General features: G+C 43.5%; 1 protein-coding gene across 4 annotated transcripts in view; it reads right to left on the bottom strand.

The window, feature by feature from the left end:
• akna (AT-hook transcription factor) overlaps positions 1–18742 on the bottom strand; it is a 32611-nt gene extending 13869 nt beyond the window's left edge. For 2 of the 4 annotated variants that reach the window (XM_029769150.1, XM_029769153.1), the window contains exons 1-14: positions 18600–18741; positions 18101–18215; positions 14645–15223; positions 13091–14382; positions 12787–12861; positions 5969–6125; positions 5551–5738; positions 5315–5433; positions 4996–5167; positions 4716–4879; positions 4012–4182; positions 3570–3819; positions 3342–3445; positions 2682–2980 (exon numbers count right to left, since the gene is read on the bottom strand). In XM_029769150.1, coding sequence (XP_029625010.1) covers positions 2682–2980; positions 3342–3445; positions 3570–3819; positions 4012–4182; positions 4716–4879; positions 4996–5167; positions 5315–5433; positions 5551–5738; positions 5969–6125; positions 12787–12861; positions 13091–14382; positions 14645–15053 — 3400 coding nt within the window. In that variant the 5' untranslated portion in view covers positions 15054–15223; positions 18101–18215; positions 18600–18741. Of the gene's footprint in view, positions 1–2681; positions 2981–3341; positions 3446–3569; positions 3820–4011; positions 4183–4715; positions 4880–4995; positions 5168–5314; positions 5434–5550; positions 5739–5968; positions 6126–12786; positions 12862–13090; positions 14383–14644; positions 15224–18100; positions 18216–18599 lie in introns of all 4 variants that reach the window. The other 2 variants (XM_029769152.1, XM_029769151.1) reach the window with 2 other exon arrangements.
• Between the last annotated feature and the right edge of the window lie 4002 nt (positions 18743–22744).

Here is a 22744-nt window from a genome sequence, read left to right as displayed (position 1 = left end):
TATTTTTAATACTGCAGTTGGCTAAATCAGGGTCACCGAGTGTTTCTTGGTAGTCTTAAACAAATCTACTTTGAAACAAAAGTATTGTAATGAAACAGCAGGGAGCAGGTCTCGAACCCTCGACCTTCTAGCCCGAAGTGCAGCGCGCTATCGACTGTGCCGCAGACGCATGCTCCAGCTGCAGGGCCGACATCCGCTTTTATAAACCCAGGGTCGTGACAGTGTACACCTCACACACGTGGTTATGGGCTTAAAAAAACAGAAGACTCCTATAGATGTCAGATATAGAGTTTAAAAGGTATTACAGTTTGAATCCCAATATTACACTTTATATACATCACAGAAGACTGAAATATAGCAAAACGAATTATGAAAAGTATTAATAACATTCCACCCATGAGGTCGCTAGTTCATTTGACTACAGGAAAGGGCTACTAAGACACATTACAGGGTATCCCACTGTGCTGGCACTGACAAACAGATCAATAAAAACGACCTTGTCCATATAATAGGCCAACGAGTCCAATTAGGCTATATACTGTAATTTTGGCACTTTAACTCAATTTACTTAAGGAAAACTTAGCTTCCTCTAGTCTTATGGACGCGGTGTCTGTGAGCCTATGTCAATCTACTATCCCCCATAGTAGAAAAATGTCCTTATTCTGTAGGTCAGCTTGTCGGGAAAGAAATAGTCCAAACAGACTCTGGTAGAGCTGTGGGACGATCGATCTCCAAATTCATACAACCAGTAGGTCTACGCTACATTAACATAAGAAAAGTTAAAAAGCACTGAATCTGAGGCAACAGATCAGAACGTTTAGCTTAAAATGTTGATAAACTATTATTTCGAAACGTTATTAGTGCAGAAATGCGCACAAGGCAGTAGTTGACGCGCGAATGTGCATTTGGCTACCAGACAATGAAAGGAATTTGAAAACCAATAGAACATGAGAGAAATAGACTACTGGTTTTAATGACATATGGAAGTCTGTATAAAACAATAGACTACTGGTTTTAATGGCATATGGAAGTCTGTATAAAACAATAGACTACTGGTTTTAATGGCATATGGAAGTCTTGATAAAACAATAGACTACTGGTTTTAATGGCATATGGAAGTCTTTATAAAACAATAGACTACTGGTTTTAATGACATATGGAAGTCTGTATAAAACAATAGACTACTGGTTTTAATGGCATATGGAAGTCTGTATAAAACAATAGACTACTGGTTTTAATGACATATGGAAGTCTTTATAAAACAATAGACTACTGGTTTTAATGGCATATGGAAGTCTTGATAAAACAATAGACTACTGGTTTTAATGGCATATGGAAGTCTTTATAAAACAATAGACTACTGGTTTCAATGGCATATGGAAGTCTTTATAAAACAATAGACTACTGGTTTTAATGGCATATGGAAGTCTGTATAAAACAATAGACTACTGGTTTTAATGACATATGGAAGTCTTTATAAAACAATAGACTACTGGTTTTAATGGCATATGGAAGTCTGTATAAAACAATAGACTACTGGTTTTAATGACATATGGAAGTCTTTATAAAACAATAGACTACTGGTTTTAATGGCATATGGAAGTCTGTATAAAACAATAGACTACTGGTTTCAATGGCATATGGAAGTCTTTATAAAACAATAGACTACTGGTTTTAATGACATATGGAAGTCTGTATAAAACAATAGACTAATGGTTTTAATGACATATGGAAGTCTGTATAAAACAATAGACTACTGGTTTCAATGGCATATGGAAGTCTTTATAAAACAATAGACTATTGGTTTTAATGGCATATGGAAGTCTGTATAAAACAATAGACTACTGGTTTTAATGACATATGGAAGTCTTTATAAAACAATAGACTACTGGTTTTAATGGCATATGGAAGTCTGTATAAAACAATAGACTACTGGTTTTAATGGCATATGGAAGTCTTTATAAAACAATAGACTACTGGTTTTAATGGCATATGGAAGTCTTATTACTGCCTCTGCAGATATGGTTGGATATTGCCTAGGCTACTTTGAAGCAAGGTAAAAACATGCCTCATAATATGTAGTAAAACGTTCAGGTTTCAAACAATTAGGTAGCTATATGTGTTCAAAATGCTAATGAAGCCTGCCTCCCGTTGCCTATGCATTTGAATGGCGAAGGCGCTTCAATTAGCAGTTGAGAATAAAAAAATATTAGCTATTTTTAATCATGGCCATAAAACTATTTTTAACACACGATTGTATTTAAAATTGTTGTGCAATGATTGGGCTTATAAAAGCTTATAAAAGCTGTCTGACAGATTTTCAGCTCAAAGGCTCTGTATCTGTATGCGTGTGATAAATAAGATACATAACGAATATACACACGGGCCAATTTAACTACACTAAATTATGCAAATTAACCCATAGACCGATAAGCATGACTGGTCAAATGCATTTCCATGCATGAATAGACTAAAAAGCATTATTTCGCAATGGGAATTTTTTACTTCTCCTGGAAAATTGGCCGGTGCCAATTTCATTTATTGGCTTTTCTAATTTAAAAATATATATATATATAAAATATAAAAACTATATAGATTAATTTGTTCTTAGTCACTTGTAAGAACACAATTTGCAACCTAACCTAAATAAGACGGTTATAGACAGAACAGCATGGACTCACTGTGGTCACTGTCTGGTCCAAACTCACTGGTCCCACTGCCAGCCCAGGGCTGGGGGGTCCTGCTGGCCCTGTGCTGGGGGGAACTGGAGGCTGAGGTGCCCCTCCTTTCCTCCCCTCTGGTTCTCCCTGAAGACCCCCGTACCTGCCTTGGGGTGCTCAGACGAGAGCCTCCACTGTGCTCCAGCAAGGTTGGTCTCTGTGGTCTGTGTGAGGGGGTGCAGGGAGAGGGGAGAGGCTGACCTGACACGGGGGTTGTGTGGTGGGGCTTCCCTGAGTTTTGCTCCTCAGGGACTGACAGCCTAGGGAAGAGGAAAGTAAAACAAAGACAGGAACACACACACTGATAAGATTACAAGGGAACCCATGAGCTGTCAGTCATGGGCAAACAGCAATAGGAACAAAACAGGGGAAGGTTAAGATATGTAGGCAACTAGCCAGGGACATTGTGAGGGCACAGTGCGGAGCTGTGTGTAGGTGTGTCAGTAGTGTGTGTGTGTGTGTGTGTGTGTGTGTGTGTGTGTGTGTGTGTGTGTGTGTGTGTGTGTGTGTGTGTGTGTGTGAGACACTGGGGAATGTGTTGTCATGTTCTGTGAGATTGACAGCCGAGTCACTGAGGGTAGAGGAAGAGGGAAGGAGGGGGAGATGACACCAGTAGCTCACCTCGCTATGGCCCTCTGGTGGAGAGGACTCGGTGCTGCAGGAGTCAGACGACTGCTTTCAGAGCCAACAAAACCACTGTCAGTCTCTGGTGAGATGATCCCATCCTGGTCAACACAGACAAATTACTATTTCAGGCTCAGTAGAAATCGCTGAATTGTGGAGATAAATGTGTAACTTAATTATCATTCATTCATTCATTATAACAAATAAAAAATATATATAACTGACCTGGGACGGCACTCTCCTGGTCCCATGCTGCAGTTTGGAGCCTCGTCTCTCTGTGGCAGCACTCTCCCCCAGACTGGTCAGACTGCTGCCATGAGACTTCCTGACCTCTGACCTCTTGCTGTCATTGACCAGCAGATCAGGAAATGAGGTGGATTGGCTGAGGTCCTTTGGGGAAGGAGGAACTGATTTGCTGGTCCTTGGTCTCGCCGTTGGAATGAATGTAGCGTCCTGCTGACCTTGTATTGGCCATCTGAAAACACAATATAATTTAGAGTAATATAAATGTTATCCAGTGTTCGTATTCATTAGTACGCAGTGCACACTGTAGCAAAACCTGCTGCAACGAAAACAAGGGCTTCTTATTGGATAAGTTCAGGTAGTCACTCCCCATTTCTGTTTTGCTTCCTAGTGAATACAAGCCTGGTGCAGAGTTCAGGCTCACCTCTGAGCGAGACTTGTGTGGCCCTTCTCCTTCCCTGTCCTTGGGTGTGGTCCCTCTCTTGTCCCCTCACCATCTGAATGTGTGGCTTGTTCTCCTGTATCAGGAGAATCGTGGTCTCCCTCTGTCAGATCCAGGTCTAGCAGTCTGGGCAGCTCCCTGAAACTCTGGTAGCTGGAAGGGGCATTTGTAAGCAAACTGATATTTACATGACTCCAATTGGCCAATTTTTTTTATTTTATTTTATTTATTTCACCTTTATTTAACCAGGTAGGCAAGTTGAGAACAAGTTCTCATTTACAATTGCAACCTGGCCAAGATAAAGCAAAGCAGTTCGACAACATACAACAACACAGAGTTACACATGGAGTAAACAACATACAGTCAATAATACAGTAGAAAAAAAAATAAGACTATATACAATGTGAGCAAATGATGTGAGATAAGGGAGGTAAAAGCAAAAAAATGCCATGGTTATGTTTACAACAAAAGAACAGCCTGCTTTTCATTGGCTGATTTGGAATACTTCTGTTCTACAACGTTATGTAATACAGACTAGACCTTCTTTAAAAGGATAGTTCATCCAAATGACATAAATGACCTATTTCCTTACTCTGTAAGCAGTCTAAAAATGATCCCTGATATTAGAATGTTTTGTATTTCATGTCCCAATCACTCCAAAGTGTTTAAAATCGATTGAGACTTACTGGTCCATCAGCACGCTGAAGTCTCTCTCTATGCGTTTGTGTTTGTGACGTAAGGGATGGAGGAGCAGGGACGGCATCCCTCCCTCCTCTCCCTCGCTCTCTCCGCTGGCCGAGCTAACCTCCACCCCCACCCCAGACTCCCCCGGCAGAGGTAACACTGGGCTCTGGAGAGAGAAAGAGCGAGAGATGTTAACAGTCTTGGAAATGCAGGCCTTTATTCTATGGGATGAATAGTGACTAATCTACTGTAGTGTCTTCAGTAGCTGTGTTGCCACGGTACCTCAGGGAGTGGCATGGGCTCGCTGCCCCCTGCAGGCATGGAGTAGGGGGTGGGGTGAGGAGGTGGAGTGGGAGGGGCTTCTGAGGTGGGCCGGTCCTGTTCGGTCTGCTCCACCTGTTCCTTGAGCTCCTCCACACGCATCCCACACTGGAATATACGGCCCTCCAACTCCCTATCACACACGCACAAACACACACACACACACACACACACACAACCAAACACACACTTGATATCCACCATATTTGTATTTCCTAATGTCCACTTCATCTAACAGTTTAAACACAGTATTGTAGATAATCCTGCAGTGTGGTCTCACCTGCCGGGGTCAAAGGGGCCCAACTCGGCCCCTCTCTGCAGTAGAAATCTGTGTTCGTCTCGTGTTGCTAGATAACCTCTTTCCAGAGAATCCTGCCCCTGCAGCAGCTGGGACAAACCCTGCATGGACACAACATCACATCATTACTCAAACAACATGGTGGCCGGTGAGCACTGGGAGACGCTCCTCTATACAATATATGCAAGATTCATATTAGATAAATATCAGAACAATACCTTCATCTGCTCAAACGGTTTAAGTTTCCCTCTCCTCAGGAGCTCTTCAAATGTTTGCACTTGCTGGAGGAACCTCTCAGCCTGCTTTGAGAGAGCCCTGGTCAGCTGCTCTCCAACTCCAGGGCCCAGGCTTCTGGGGGATGAGGAGGCCGCTGAGGAGGGACGGTCAGAGGAGACTCCACTATGTCCTGTAGTGCGGAGAGAAAATAGGTTTTTAGTAAAGGACAATAGAAATGTGTAAAGAAATGTTGAATGAGAGGCAGAATCAACTGTCAATGGAGTGTAAGAACGTATTGAAACAAAGCAATGGCTGTGTCCCAAATGTTACCCTAATTCCCATAAGGCTCTGGTCAAAAGTAATACACTATAAAGGGACTGGGGTGTCATTTGGGAGTATATATAAGATGGCTGTTAGTACCTTGGTGGGCAGCCTGTCCGTTTAGGGAAACAGAGCCTGAGCTGAGCTCCGCCCTCTGAGCGTGGGGAAAAGTTAGGGTCATGACCTTTGAGCCTTCATGGAGTACACCTGATTGGACAGCGTAACTGGGCTTGGGAGGGTCGGAGTAGAGGCTCACCTGGAGATAGAGACAACAGGGAAAAACAGGCATCAAAATGAATAAATTATATGAGCAAAATTATTTTAAAAATTGATAAATAATAAGAGTTTCAAATCATTATTTTTTATTTTTTACATGCTTTGTAAACAACGGGTGTAGACTAAGTTAAATGCTTATTTACGGGCCCTTCCCAACAATGCAACAATGCAGAGAGAAAAAAAAGACAAAAAATAATAACACAAGGAATAAATACAGAATGAGTAACAATAACTGGGCTGTATACACAGAGTACCAGTACCGAGTCACTGTGAAGGGCTACAAGGTCATTTAGGTACTGGCAACTTCATTAAATAGTACCCGCAAACACCAGTCTCAACGTCAACAGTGAAGAGGCGACTCCGGGATGCTGGCCTTCTAGGCAGAGTTGCAAAGAAAAAGCCATATCTCAGACTGGCCAATAAAAATAAAAGATTATGATGGGCAAAAGAACCCAGACACTGGACAGAGAACTCTGCCTAGAAGGCCAGCATCCCAGAGCCGCCTCTTCACTGTGGACGTTGAGACTGGTGTTTTGCGGGTGCTATTTAATGAAGCTGCCAGTTGAGGACTTGTGAGTCATCTGTTTCTCAAACTTGACACTAATGTACTTGTCCTCTTGCTCAGTTGTGCACCGGGGCCTCCCACTCCTCTTTCTATTTTGGTTAGAGCCAGTTTGCGCTGTTCTGTGAAGGGAGTAGTACACAGTACTGTACGAGATCTTCAGTTTCTCACATGAAATAGCCTTCATTTCTCAGAACAAGAATAGACTGACGAGTTTGAGAAGAAAGTGCTTTGTTTCTGGCCATTTTGAGCCTGTAATCGAACCCACAAATGCTGATGCTTCAGATACTCAACTAGTCTAAAGAAGACCAGTTTTATTGCTTCTTTAATCAGAACAACAGCTGTGTTAACATAATTGCAAAAGGGTTTTCTAATGATCAATTAGCCTTTTAAAATGATAAACTTGGATTAGCTAACACAACGTGCCATTGGAACACAGGAGTGATGGTTGCTGATAATGGGCCTCTGTACGCCTATGTAGATATTCCATTAAAAATCAGCCGTTTCCAGCTACAATAGTCATTTACAACATTAACAATGTCTACACTGTATTTCGGATCAATTTGACACTATTTTAATGGCAAGAAAAAAGGGCTTTTCTTTCAAAAACAAGGGCATTTCTAAGTGACCCCAAACTTTTGAACGGTAGTGTACATATAGGTAGGGATTAAGTGACTAGGCAACAGGATAGATAATAAACAGTAACAGCAGAATACGTGATGAGTAATGTTCCCTCCAAGCTGCACACGTTTGCGGGCGTGCAGTACAGGTTAAAACAAGTTCAAATCAAGCCCTGCATGTACATTCATGGAATGTAGGCCTACATTGAACACCACACCTTGGCTGTTACTGTAGGCTGAATGATAGAACAGCCATTTCCATGTTAAATGTTATGGGTTACCTTTTCTCCATTATTTTGATGGTAGGCCACTCTGGTAGGCCCACATTATGATCAAATAGCCACAGTAGTCTTCATGGCCACTGTTAAAGCTGTAACTTAAAGCAGGTACAGCCTCAGCGTTCACAGTAAATGCACACTGGAAGTTGCACAGAATTTTCACAACGTTCAAGTTTGCGCTCAGCAGACCTGAAATTTGCTCAGCGCCCCAAACAATGTGAGGGAACATTGGTGATGAGTCAATTGGTTAACTATTTAACTAACTATTTAGCAGTCTTATAGCCTGGGGGTAGAAGCTGTTCAGGGTCCTGTTGGCTCCAGACTTGGTGCATCGGTACCGCTTGCCCTGCGGTAGCAGAGAGAACAGTCTATGTCTTCTGAGTCATAAAGCTGCAGGCAAGGATTTAAACCCCAGTGATGTTGTAGTCTCGGGACCTTTATAGCTATGCTATCTTGGAGGAGAGATGCTTCGCAATACAGAAAAGTCTGAGGTATATGGGGTGGCTCTACCGTCTTTGGTGTGTTTAATGGATATGTATGCATCACATCCTCCCTTTTGGGGAGAGGTTTCTATTTCAACCCCTCTCGGCTCTACCTCGGTCTCAGGATGATAGAACTGATATCGGGAAGCGTAGAAATAGAGCACATAGAACTGATCTACCGCTTCTTAGATTTGCTTTCAATGACAATGACAGATCTATAACACACATGTATCTGTGCATATCGCAGGTTTAATTATACAGGCAAACCTATAAGCAGGTATTGGACTGTGCTTGACAAAGGGTTGAATTGGCCCTCCCAGCACATCTACGTAATTATGTCTCCAGGAGGAGGAGGAGCGAGACAGATGGTAGTGTGTGTAAGGAGAGGTGGAGGAGGGAGGGGGGTAAGCTAGATTTTAATTGGTATTAAGAGCAGACTGTTATGCAGATGGAATAGAACACAGTAGATAGGAATACCTAACTCTCTGTAAATTGCCTTTTAAAATCAACGACTAGGCTATAACCAACAATTACGAGACGAGGTACCATGAACGGCCAAGACTACGACAACAAACTGTCACTACACTGTCCACTTGGAGATGACACCCCTACAGGGCTCGGACATCAATGATGTCATTTCCTGTTTTCCTCCACTGCATCGTGATGGCCAAAACAATGCACGCGATTGTCCTAATGTGAACCGCAGGGTCATATGACTGTACCCCACATGACAGGATGGGTCGATTTAGTGTGTGTCTAGTATTGGTGGTCAGAGAGCAATTAAGAACTATCAACCAAATGGGCAAAAGCTAAGTGGGGTAGTTAACCCTCTTACCAAATAGGAAACTGGGTTACACAAGCAGCATTGAAAGAAGTTCCAGTCAGAATGCAGTAGTTGTATCTAGTTCCAGTCAGAATGCAGTAGTTGTATCTAGTTCCAGTCAGAATGCAGTAGTTGTATCATGTTCCAGTCAGAATGCAGTAGTTGTATCTTGTTCCAGCCAGAATGCAGTAGTTGTATCTAGTTCCAGCCAGAATGCAGTAGTTGTATCTAGTTCCAGTCAGAATGCAGTAGTTGTATCTAGTTCCAGTCAGAATGCAGTAGTTGTATCTAGTTCCAGTCAGAATGCAGTAGTTGTATCATGTTCCAGTCAGAATGCAGTAGTTGTATCTATATTACACAAGCAGCATTGAAAGAAGTTCCAGTCAGAATGCAGTAGTTGTATCTTGTTCCAGTCAGAATGCAGTAGTTGTATCTATATTACACAAGCAGCATTGAAAGAAGTTCCAGTCAGAATGCAGTAGTTGTATCTTGTTCCAGTCAGAATGCAGTAGTTGTATCTAGTTCCAGTCAGAATGCAGTAGTTGTATCTAGTTCCAGTCAGAATGCAGTAGTTGTATCTTGTTCCAGTCAGAATGCAGTAGTTGTATCTAGTTCCAGTCAGAATGCAGTAGTTGTATCTAGTTCCAGTCAGAATGCAGTAGTTGTATCTAGTTGTATCTTTTTCTTTAGCTGTTTACTACTCTTTCTACAACTCCCTTTCCATAACACACTTTGAGAGTCTAATTCCTTCATTTGAATCACAATCCCACTGTGGCTCTTCAGAGGTGCTGAGAAAAGTCTGACAGCCACAGAGGCTGGTGTTTTTCCTCAGTAGGTAGTGTATTATACATGCGGGGCGCCCTCTGAAACAAGCAGTGTCCCGGATTGCACCCTATATAGTGCACTGCTTTTGACCAGAATCCTATGGGCCCCGGTCAAAAGTAGGGCACTACCAAGGGAATAGAGTGCTATTTGGGGAGGCAAACACAGGCTATGATCATACAGGTCACCTGAGGGGCCTTCTCCAGCATCTGCTTTGTGTTGTCTTTCATGTGGCCTGCGTGTATTCATATGCAGAGCATAGAGGACTAAATAGAACCACTCTGTCTGCCAGAGACACCAAACATATTTGATATGTTGTGATCTAAAAGCCAGAACTGATCCCAAATCAGGGCTTACACTCTTAGACGCTTGATAAATACAGCCCCTGGCCCTTGAAGAGAAGCCTTGCTCAATAGAAGTTTTGTAGCACATACAGCTATCGAGATGACACACTTGTGTGCTAACACAATGTTAGACACACACACACACACACACACACACACACACACACACAAAACATTAGGAACACCTTCCTAATATTAATTTGCACCCCCTTTAGCCCTCAGAACAGAATCAATGTGTTGAGGCATGGACTCTACAAGGTGTTGAAAGCGTTCCACATGGATGCTGGCCCATGTTGGCTCCAATGCTTCCCACAGTTGTGTCAAGTCGGCTGAATGTCCTTTGGGTGGTGGACCATTCCTGATACAGACGGGAAACTGTTGAGCTTGAAAAACCCAGCAGCGTTACAGTTCTGTCACAAACCGGTGCGCCTGGCACCTACTACCATACCCCGTTCAAAGGCACTTAAATCGATTGTCTTGCCCATTCGCCCTCTGAATGGCACACATACACAATCCATGTCTCAATTGTCTCAAGGCTTAAAACTCCTTTAACCTGTCTCCTCCCCTTCTTCTACACTGATTTAACTTTTGTTTATGTGACAAAACAAGCAAGTATGGTGTAAAGAATCATTGCACCATCTACAACCGCTGTGAAATACATTTTCTATGACCAAAAATGTTGTATTTTCAGCTGTTTGAAGCTGGTGTTCAAAACTGAAAGTAAGCCCCCATAGAACGGATCTACCACTTCTTAGACTTGCTTTCAATGACAATGACAGATTTATAAGTCACATTTCTATATGCATTTGGTCGGGTTGCCCGAAAAGTGACATATTGCAGCTTTAACAGGTGACGTCAACAAGGGATCATAGCTTTCACCTGTATTCGCCTGGTCAGTCTGTCATGGAAAAGAGCAGGTGTTCCTAATGTTTTGTACACTCAGTGGACAGACCATATAGACTAGAGGTCGACCGATTATGATTTTTCAACGCCGATACCGATTATTGGAGGGCCAAAAAAAGCCGATAACGATTGATCGGCCGATTTTTTACAATGTATTTGTAATAATGACAATTACAACAATACTGAATGAACACTTATTTTAACTAAATATAATACATCAATAAAATCTATTTAGCCTCAAATAAATAATGAAACATGTTCAATTTGGTTTAAATAATGCAAAAACAAAGTGTTGGAGAAGAAAGTAAAAGTGCAATATGTGCCATGTTAAAAAGCTAACGTTTAAGTTCCTTGCTCAGAACATGAGAACATATGAAAGCTGGTGGTTCCTTTTAACATGAGTCTTCAATATTCCCAGGTAAGATGTTTTAGGTTGTAGTTATTATGGGAATTATAGGACTATTTCTCTCTATACGATTTGTATTTCATATACCTTTAACTATTGGATATTCTTATAGGCACTTTAGTATTGCCAGTGTAACAGTATAGCTTCCGTCCCTCTCCTCGCTCCTACCTGGGCTCGAACCAGGAACACATCGACAACAGCCACCCTCGAAGCAGCATTACCCATGTAGAGCAAGGGGAAAAACTACTCCAATTCTCAGAGCGAGTGACGTTTGAAACGCTATTAGCGCGCACCCGCTAACTAGCTAGCCATTTCACATCAGTTACACCAGCCTAATCTTGGGAGTTGACAGGCTTGAAGTCATAAACAGCGCAATGCATTGCGAAAGCTGCTGGCAAACGCACGAAAGTGCTGTTTGAATGAATGCTTACGAGCCTGCTGCTGCCTACCACCGCTCAGTCAGACTGCTCTATCAAATCATAGACTTCATTATAATATAATAACACACAATACGAGCCTTCGGTCATTAATATGGTCGAATCCGGAAACTATCATCTCGAAAAATACGGAAGCGGTCCGTATTTTATCTAACGGGTGGCATCCATAAGTCTAAATATTCCTGTTACATTGCGCAACCTTCAATGGTATGTCATAATTACGTAAAATTCTGGCAAATTAGTTCGCAACAAGCCAGGCAATGAACGCAAGAGCAGTGACACAATTTCATGTTAGCAGGCAATATTAACTAAATATGCAGGTTTAAAATTATATACTTGTGTATTGATTTTAAAGAAAGGCATTGATGTTTATGGTTAGGTACATTGGTGCAACGACAGTACTTTTTTCGCAAATGCGCTTGATAAATCAACATCCGTTTGTCGAAGTAGGCTGTGATTCGATGAGAAATTAACAGGCACTGCATCGATTATATGCAACGCAGGACACGTTAGATAAAATAGTAATATCATCAACCATGTGTAGTTAACTAGTGATTATGTTAAGATTGATAGTTTTTTATAAGATAAGTTTAATGCTAGCTAGCAACTTACCTTGGCTTCTTGCTGCCCTCGCGTAACAGGTAGTCAGCCTGCCACGCAGGCTCCTCGTGGAGTGCAATGTAAGGCAGGTGGTTAGAGCGTTGGACTAGTAACCGGAAGGTTGCAAAAACGAACCCCCTAATCCCTCCTGAACAAGGCAGTTAACCCCCGTTCCTAGGCCGTCATTGAAAATAAGAATGTGTTCTTAATCTGACTTGCCTAGTTAAATAAAGGTGCAAAAAAATATATATTTTTTTTTAAATCGGCGGCCAAAAATACCGATTACCGATTGTTATGAAAACTTGAAATCGGCCCTAATTAATCGGCCATTCCGATTAATCGGTCGACCTCTAATATAGACTACCTTGGCTTCCAGACGCATCCGATCAATAGTGTTCTCTGCCTCAGCATACTTGGTCAACAGCCGGTTGTAGTCCTCCTAGAGAAAAGAGGGGGAAGGAGAGGGGGGGAGTGAAAACTGTGAGCTGGATAGGAAGTAGAGAAGCACTACCCAGAGATAGTCAATTAGAGAATCATTCAGTGAATTTGTAAGTGAATTGGTGTCAGTGTGTCAGACACTTGAAAAGTCGGAGTACGCCAGAACGCTAAGGAATCAGAGTTAGTCTGAGTGTGTGCCCGTGGTGTACTCCTAATCTCTGTGTATTCACCTGCAGCTGCTGTACCAGAGTGCTGGCCTGTTGTGGGCATCTGAAATCCTCTGGCACCATAGAGTTTAGGGGCCTGTGGGGCCCGTTGGTCGGCGAGGGGGATTGGGGTCCGTCTGTACTGCTCAGCAGCACCTCTCTCACTATGTCAGCAGGGGACTTGAATACCAGCGGGGGCTCCAGTGACAGAGACCTCTTTCTGGGGGAGCCTTTGCTCTTGGGGGGGGTGTAGCCGCTCTTAGGGAAGTGGACCCTGGGCTCTACCTTGGAGAAGTCTGGGGTGGGGTAGGTCAGTGGGCCTCTTCGGCTCTCGTCCATGTCAGGGTCATGACTCCTGGGTTGGGGTTTGGGGGGGCTCTCCCTGGGGGTCTGGTGGCTCCAGTCCTTGGTGCTGCTGTGAAGGGGGGACTGTGAGGGTACATGCCAGGATTTCTGAGAGGAACAAACCATGGCTTGTGGGGTGTCAGATAAGCTCTGTCTTATCTTCCTCGGATAGGGGTGTTGCCGATGGTTAACGCCTGCCTCATCCTGTGGGCTCTCTCCACCCCTCTCTTTTCTCTCGCTGAGATGGTAAGATATCCCACACTCAGGAGAGATAGCTGCTGGGTAAGGGGAGGTCCTAGGCTTGAGATCCTCCCCCCCTGACTCAAGCACCCAATGAGGCCTGGGGGCGTTGCTCATCCGGCTGCTGCGGGATTCCGGAAGGCTCTCTGTGAAGGTGGGATCCTCCGGGAAAGTCTCGGCTTCAATCCCTGGAGCATAGGCCAACTCCTCGGAGGAGAAGTGGAGGAGGTGAGGAAAGGTAGAACTCCTGGGAGGGGAGGGGAGAGACTGGGGGGATGAACAGAGCAGGTCGGGAGGGAAAATGGAGGAGAGGTTTCCAGACACACTCTCTCCCAACCGTTCCCCCCCTCTGCTGTCACTCTCTGAGAGTTCACTAGTCTCCTCTATTTGTAGGTCGGCCCTATAACTGCCTATGGCACGAACCTCTCTCTCCTCCTTCTCCCACTCTTCTCCTCTGACACTAAGGCCCTGATCCCAGCCAGGCCCAGCCCCGGCTATGACAGGATATGCCATCATGTCAGTGTGTGCGTGTGGCTCGCTGTCCTCCTCCTCCTCTCCATCCTCCTCTACCTCCTTCTCGTCCTCCGTCATGTCCAGCTGTCTGTCTCTCTCTGGGAGATGCTCCATCCGCTGCCTGTCGACCACGCAGCTCTGCTCCTCTTCAACTTTCTGCTGCTCCTCTTCCTCAATCCAGATCTCCACACTGTCCTTGTCCTCCGGGAGATCGTCATCTAACAGAGAAAGAGAGGGGCATGGGAGAAGAGTCAGTTCAGATGCATCCATCTCAGCGGTAACCGTGTTCATAAACTAGGTTATTTAATGAAATATCAATACACACATAGCATGGTCACCCCTGCTTGCAGGCCTTAGGCGGCTTAGGTCTTTGATGGCACCCTATTCCCTGCATGGCGCATTACTTTTGACCAGAGCCTTACTGGCCGTTGATAGCAATAACATTGTTGTGACATTGTTAGTAGTGTATGTGTGACTCACAGAGTGACAGCGTGTGCCTGTCCTCTCCAGGTGGCTCAGAGTCCTGCAGCTCACTCAGGTTATAACTCAGCTCCTCCAGAGGGTCTACCAGCCCCAGCCCACCTGCCCTACTGGGGGACAGGGACCCCTCCAAGGCTCCAGAGTACCGGGGTGGATTCTCCTCTCCCTCCTCTTCTCCTCCCAGACCCACATCCTCCAAGGCCTCGTCCAGTCCTATGATCCCGTTCTCATCCATCTGGGTGTGGAAGCCCTCCTCCTCTTCTGCTCTCCTGTCCCAACCTTCCTCATCCTCCTCTTCCTCTTCCCCCCAGTCCACCTCTGAGCCTATGGAGCTGAAGGGAGAGGGGCGTTGAGGAGCGGGGGTCCAGAACAAAATTCCTGCCCTTGTGCGTTGCCCTCTGGTCTCCATCCTCTCTCAGATCTGACCTCTGACCTCTAGCCAGGTCCGGTGTCGCCCAGTATCCTGATTGGCTGCTCCTCTGAAGCCCGCCTCCAAAGCCATGGCTTAGAATCTAGCCTACTGGCTGAAGGCCTATGTCCGTCTTATGGAAAGCTTTGTCACTGGGGACACCTGATGCCCTGAAACCAAATGCAGTAACAATAGTGAGAGAAATAACTTCACCCAGTTTCTGATACAACACATTTCAAATGCAAGCACACATATTCACGGATGCACACGTTCACTTCAACATCTGGCGATTGGGAAAAGCCAAATAAAGCTCTATACCGCATCCCTACCTCTCTGTAAGATGTGACTTCACCACACCGCAAACTGCAGGCCATCTTTAAGGCAGTAAGTAAGGCAGTCATTCACACGATGCAGAACACAGATCGCAGCGCTAATGAACTGTGACTAAAGAGCAAGGAAATGAACAGTCTGTCTCCATCCTCACACACAGCTGCTCCCTAAAGTTAACATGGAGGCATCTAAACCAATCAGCAGTTAACCATGTGTCGCTCCTTCACTATGCCCAATCTTTACATTTCATCATATTTACTATACGTATTTAAAAAAATATTGTTGCTTCATTCAAAGACAGATAACAAAAAAGGGGGAGACAAATTGCATGAATGAATTCCTAAATGTACAGTACTCTTAGAAGAAACACTTATCTCCGTGGCTCAGTATCAGTCAGGCTGTGCATATTAGATCACTAGGTTCACGTTTTATAGCTCCGTTTTGAAAGATTGCTTATTTAGGCTAATAATGGAAAAACATTTTGGGGGTTTTATCAAAAACAGGGAACATCAAGATCAACTATTTCTGGATGTCATGGAGTATGGGTGTGTAAAGTCTCTTCAGTCCTACTACAGAGCTCTGGGGTTGTTGTTAACGGTCCCCATAGTAACCGACAACACCAACACGGAGAACAACAGGCCTCAATGCTGCACTTCACACCCCCACCTTCAGCCAAACAGCATTCGGAGCATTGACTCATGGACAAGACGAGAAGCAGCGAGGGGAGACGAGTGAGAGACGTTTCTGGGGGTTCGCTGGGGAAGCTGACAAAGCCTTATCTGTACATGAGACACTTGTTACCTCCTCACCATACTACAGTACTCTTTCATGCACTTCAAAGCACCGCACAAAGGCACACGGAAATTCTACTTGTAAAGGTGTTGTAGGAGGAACCATGGAACACAACACAAAAAAAAGGGGGAAAACAAATCCGTTTTACAAGACACACGGACCCGGAAAGTGAAGCAGCAAGCTTAGACTTGGCCACCGTGCATCGTGGTCCTCATCAATATGCCAGATTAGCATATCTGACACACGAACCCATCAGCAGTGTCTTCTAGCATACACACACCAGCTCATCTTTGTTGTGGAGGAAACAAACAGGACTCTCACTATGTGTGGAACAAGCAACAGGCTCATAGCCCCTCTGTCCTCCTTTCATACGCAAATGTACGGAGAGTCTCTCTCCGCGGAGAGGAGGCAGCTGGGCTGACGCACAACCTATCCAAACCGAGACAACAGGGAGAACACAAGCTCTTCAGGCAGACAAACAATTTAAGGGCATTTTTCATAGCTAATTTCAGCTCCGGGACTTGGTTCATCAGTGAACATCAAAAGTATTTTTGATGTAGCCTAGATAGAATGCATTCAACATAAACAATTTAGGCAGTCGTTCTTAAAACAGGCCCATGAGTTGAAAGCGAAGATCGCATCTTTGATACGTTCAGATGATGCACATCTTCACTCGTCATTACAGCAATATCACAGCCATTCGCTGGATTGTGAAGCATCAAGAATGGACTCACCTGTTGCTTCAATCCAAGCGGCGTGTGCATACAGCCCATGAGGCACTCCGAGGTTGCGTTATGTGGTCAGGCTGGGTTATTAAACCCTGAGGGGCTCACCAACAGCTCACAGCCGGTCAGTCAGTCAGACGGACAGACAGCCAGACAGACAGGGCTGATCTGTTGCGCACACCCAGTAGTAGTCCTGCATCTCCAGAGAGCCCCACTGACAGCTAGGCTAATCCCTGGGGTGTCAGTGGAGCTCTCTCTCTCTCTGTCTCTCTCTCTCTGTCTCTCTCTCTCTCTGTCTCTCTCTGTCTCTCTCTGTCTCTCTCTCTCTCTCGTCTGGGATAACGAGAGCTGCTAGGCTAATTAGTGCACCTGCCAGGCTCTCCTCTCCCAGACTCCCAGCCCTCCCTCCCTCCCAAAGCTGTCAGGACAGACGTCAACAGAGCCAAAAGCAACATGTTTCAGTTTTGTTAGGCTGACGACCAGAGCATTCTGCCCATTCAGAGAATCTATTTGAAGCCTCCGGACTTCACCCACGCTGAGAGAGTCCAGTCCTGTGAAGGTTGGCTAAGATGGCCTACTAACTAACTAAGCAAACATAGGCTAATCTTCTTACAAGGCGAGGGGAGAGATAAGGACATGCAGACAGACACAGAGCTAGGAGAAACCAACCTGGGCCTTATGCTGAGCCAAACCAAAGTCAGGGGACCACGGAAGTGTTGCAAAATTCCCAAGTCTCCCAACTGCCTACCTACAAGACTTTCCATCCTGACAACATGCTATACCAGTTCGTATACATCTAGTGAGTGGAAGACATAGTCCCACAACGGACTGCAAGTATGGGGATAATGAGGGTTTAGGGGTTCCTTGGGTCCATGATGGAGTAAAGCATCAACACAGAGACAGCCCAAAAACCCATCAGACGTTTAACCTGTTCTTAAATTATACCTGTGTAGTAGGCTAGTAGCATTAGTAATACATAGTAATTACAGTATACATTTTTTAGTAAGAGCTTTGTAAGTGCATAGCAATGGAGTTGAGAGTTTTTTTGTCATTACTTTAAGTGTACTAACACACAACACAGTACGTTAGTACTTTTGAGTACTTTCTCTCAATGACTGAATCCACTTTGTGACTTTGTTCAAGAATGCTCATTACTTGTGACAAGCAAGAACACTACACATTTACAAATTCTAAACTTACCTCGTGTTAATATCATCCAAGGCAGCTGAAGCAGAAATTCAGAGAGACATCGAGATTGCAGCATGGGCAGACTGCAAAGTAGCAGGCCTTGGTTGCCTTGAGAACCGCTTCCAAACTACAAAAAGACCCAGCCCAATGTCACCAAGCGATGCATTGCAAACCACGACTTCACTCAATGCCACCCACTTTACCTGAGTAAACCCTCCCAAAAAAACGGAACTATAGCTAGGTTCAGTTTCAATTCAGCCATCGGAGATACTATTAGCAAAGAGTATGCAGTACATTCAAAAAAGTGGGTAATAGTTAGGTAGCTAGCTAGCTTAGCTAGAAACTATTCTGCACTTTCTAGGGATTGTACACACTCTCCAATGTTGTGTTGGCGCGATCCAAGTCTTTTATCTACATAATCAGTATTCGAATTCCCATCACTTAAAACTAAAAGTCCTAAATGTGATCGTGGCTAAATCATGGCGAAGGCAAATGAACTGGTTGATCATACCTGTGATCGTGGGTATTAACGTCAATCCATCGGGAAAAAAGCGAAATAGTACCGTTGGCTAATAATTCCATTCTCGGAGCGTGGCACTGATTTTTCTGGAGGAAAAGTTATTAAAGAAACCGAACTGACGCCAAAAGCAAAGTGCCGATTGGTTCGCTGCATCGCTTGGGGGAAGGACTTGGCTTGGACTGACGTTTCCAAAAAAATACACTGATAAAAACATTGACGGTACATTAATATCAAAATGTAGACAGAATAAAATAAGTGCACATCCAGTGTGTCAGAGATCAACTCTATAGCCTCCCGAATAATTCTCAGAATTATCGACTGATCAAGGGGGAGATAAAAACACATTTTGTATAATTTTCATCCACACGAGGGCAGCATTTTCTTAGATTTCAACTCGACTTTAATGCCATCAATTATTGTTCCTCAGGATTGCGCAGTTAGATGATTTACAGCAGAACCTTCATGCATGTATGATTCTACATATTGTGTGATACTGTATCTGCAGTTATTTTCCACATGACTGAAAACGCCCATTATTCCCACATATGTTGTAGCGAATTCGGAGGATTTGAACTCCGGTCCAACGACTGTCAAGCCAACACCTTAACTGATCCTATATCAGCACTACAACTGAGACAATTTATGATTATTGGCCCAAGTCTCCCCTATCCATGTGATCTAAAATGCAAAACTATCCTAGATCAGCACTCAGAGTAACAGACAGACAAGCAGACAGATAGAGAATGAATCATAACTTAAAGGTGGCACAAATTCCAGTAACTTTGCCAAAGTTCCCAGGTCTTCCAGAGATCCTGGTTGGAGGATTCCTGATTTACAGCTTGCTTATTCGCTGATTCTGGGAATTTTCCAACCATGATTTCTGGAAAACCTGAAAATGTTGGGAAAGTTACTGGAATTTTGCAAGCCTAATAGGCTATTCATGAATATGTATGATTCCTGTAACATTACGTGTTTGTGTATTGTCTGACTATATGGAACATTAGTAGGCTTGAATGTGAGTGTGAATGCCAGTATTTCTAATATTTCTATGTCATTGTTGTATTGTCATAAACTCACACAGCACTGCCTAAGCACAAAAAGACACAAACAGCCAGGCAGTTATTGTGCAGGTATCTTTACTGGAAAATGTAACACACTTCCTGTATAAATAGCATGGCTGTATACACCACTTCTCATTAAACTGTACAAGAGGCAGGCAAATAGACAGACTGATAGGCAAATAAAGGCAAAAAGGAGGCAATTCAAGAGCTTTACAGGGTAGAAAGCAATACGAACGCTGAACTAAACATTTGCAGTCAATGGGGAGGCACGAGTGAGACAGGGAAAAAAACAGTAGTGGTTATCAATATATTCCATTGAGTAGCGCAAGTTTTTGTGTTTAAGCTATGAGCAGAGGGGAGAGATAAATCACAATGACCAGTCTACTTTTGCATCCAAAATGGCACCCAATTCCCTATATAGTGCGTTATTTTTCACCAGCACCTTATGGGCCCCAAATGATATGTCTATAATCCCATTTCTGCGCTGTAGTTATGTTACTAACAGTGTTTAGGACATTACAAGACAAGGAGGATATCTGTTTGAAGAGTCCCTGTGTGTGGATTCATGCCTGAGTCAGTGTGTGCAAAAAGGAAGTGCATTGAAGAAACAGCCTGTTAGAAGTAAAACTTGGATTGACCAGTGTGTGTGTGTGTGTGTGTGTGTGTGTGTGTGTGTGTGTGTGTGTGTGTGTGTGTGTGTGTATTTGCCTTTTCCTTCTACCTGCATCAGGTCAACCTATCTTTCTCTCTCTCTCTCTCTCTCTCTCTCTCTCCCTCTCTCTCTCTTTGTCTCTCTTCCTTATCCTTGCGCTGCATTCTCTTCCCATCCCCAGCGCAACAAAGTAGAAACAACTTTAGACACGGCACACCCTCCTCCCTCTGAAGGGTAGTCGGTGTCACGAGCACGTTGTAAAGACTAGGCTCAGGGAACAAAGTCATCATCTGTGATTCCTCCCAGATAGCAGTGTTTAATAGTGACTGCCTTGTGGATAGAAGTAGGCCACACTCCCACACACACGCTGAATGATAAGCATTTGAGGTAGAATTGCCCGGGAAAAGGGAGTCTTCTCATGATTGTGTCTGATATCCTGAGTATGAATACAGAATAACATTACATCCCAAATGGCAGATGGTTTGGAGATGATATAGCCAAATACAGACAGAAGCACGAAATATATTCACAAATAAATGTATTCTCAAATGTTTTATTTTCTCTGTTACGCTGTGTGGACAGAACTGACATGCATGATTGTTGAAGACACTCCGGAGCTTACAGAAGGGAATGAAATAGTCTATAATGCGCACCACAGCAGCACCCGACTCAGACAGCGGTGTGTAGTTTACTGTAGCTGCTGGCAAAGTCATTCAAAGCCTATACTTTATCACTCAGGGTGTAACTTCCCAGTGCTACTATTTTTGCCATGTAATGTTGTTACTCAAACAAAATCAGACAACCCCATTGTAAAACAGTTGACCTATTTACCTAGTCAGCTTCTCCTTGTGTGTTCTGTGTTCTGACAAGCAGTCAATGCACAACAATTCTTCATGCAATAGCGGAAAACACTTTTGAAAGCAGTCTTGGCAAACTGTATTTTGAAAGCAGTTTTGGCCTTTGTTAAAAAAAAATGATACATTGCTACCATGTTTATTTCTCTACTCCTTCAATTGCTCATGTGGCATGTTTTACAAATGCAGTTTCAAGCATGGTTTAGGGGCAGCTGCTCAACAGAGCTCTTAAAGGGCCAATGTCTTCTTAAAAGGGCAATAGAAACAAACTAAACATTTAAAATAATAATACAAAATAATGATTAATAATAACGATCAGGATGTTGTGTCCAATGGGGTAAATGCAGATGGACAAACCCCATACTTTAGCCTATGTACATGTTATAGTCACTATGCTTCATCAGTAATGATGCTTATTGCTAACAGCACATCTGACAATATAGGTAGAACATTCATAGGCTATATGCGTGGTCCAATATGTTAAAATCATTTGAACATCATTTTTACCAATATGTTATCGGGCCTATTTCTGGAGGTGGCAATTACATTTTAGATGGTGTCAGCATCATTTTATTTTCATTCATTTTAGAGTAGACTGTCCTTTTAAAAAGTCAACAGAACTGAACTTCTCAGTCCTTCTACCTAAACATTCTCCAGGGGAGGACCCCCGGAAACACTTAGCAAGGGGACTGGATTTTGTCAAACCCGCAGTTTAGTACAGAAAATGAACCTCTTTCCCTAAAAGCATGATGGTCATTACTTTCTTACATGAAAGGGGAGGTTCATTTGGCCTCAGAAAATCGATCTGAGATCCACTTAAGTTTCAGTCATGGGAAATCATTTGGGGGGGCTATAGGAATGGGGTGCCATTTGGGATGCGGAGTAAATATACAACACATGAAATGACGGAAAACCTCTATCATCTGAAGGGGGTCAAAAAATCAGTTGTATGTATGCAGACATCAAGAGAAACCTGACTTACACTTGATGGCTATTATTGGTACAAAGGATCTAGGCCTACAATAGCACAAATCAGCCAAATGTCCTTTGTTGCATTTGCTGTTTTAAGGTGATTCTAGTTTTAATGGTGCGTACCAATGTCGCCAAACTGACACTTTGCTGTGAATTCCCCTGGGGCAATTTGCTCCTTGCAACAAAGACTGATGTGCTGAGATGACAGATCACTAGCGCACCACTAGAAACAAATAAGAACAGGCTGAACTCAGCGCAGACCTACTATGAGAAGGAATGGCCTAACCAATGACTAAATTAACACACTCTCTCTCTCTGTTGCTCTGTCTCTCATCCATATTCTTATATCAAAGAATATGAAATATCTCTAAAATAAATGTAGAATATATCTGTAAAATATAGTGTATCATTATAGATGTACAGTGGAGGAAAAAAGTATTTAGTCAGCCACCAATTGTGCAAGTTCTCCCACTTAAAAAGATGAGAGAGGCCTGTAATTTTCATCATAGGTACACGTCAACAATGACAGACAAAATGAAAAAAAAATCCAGAAAATCACATTGTAGGATTTTTAATGAATTTATTTGCAAATTATGG

This window comes from Salmo trutta, chromosome 12 (assembly GCF_901001165.1).
Source record: "Salmo trutta chromosome 12, fSalTru1.1, whole genome shotgun sequence".
Lineage (NCBI taxonomy): Eukaryota > Metazoa > Chordata > Actinopteri > Salmoniformes > Salmonidae > Salmo > Salmo trutta.
This window is presented reverse-complemented; position numbering and strand designations above follow the sequence as displayed.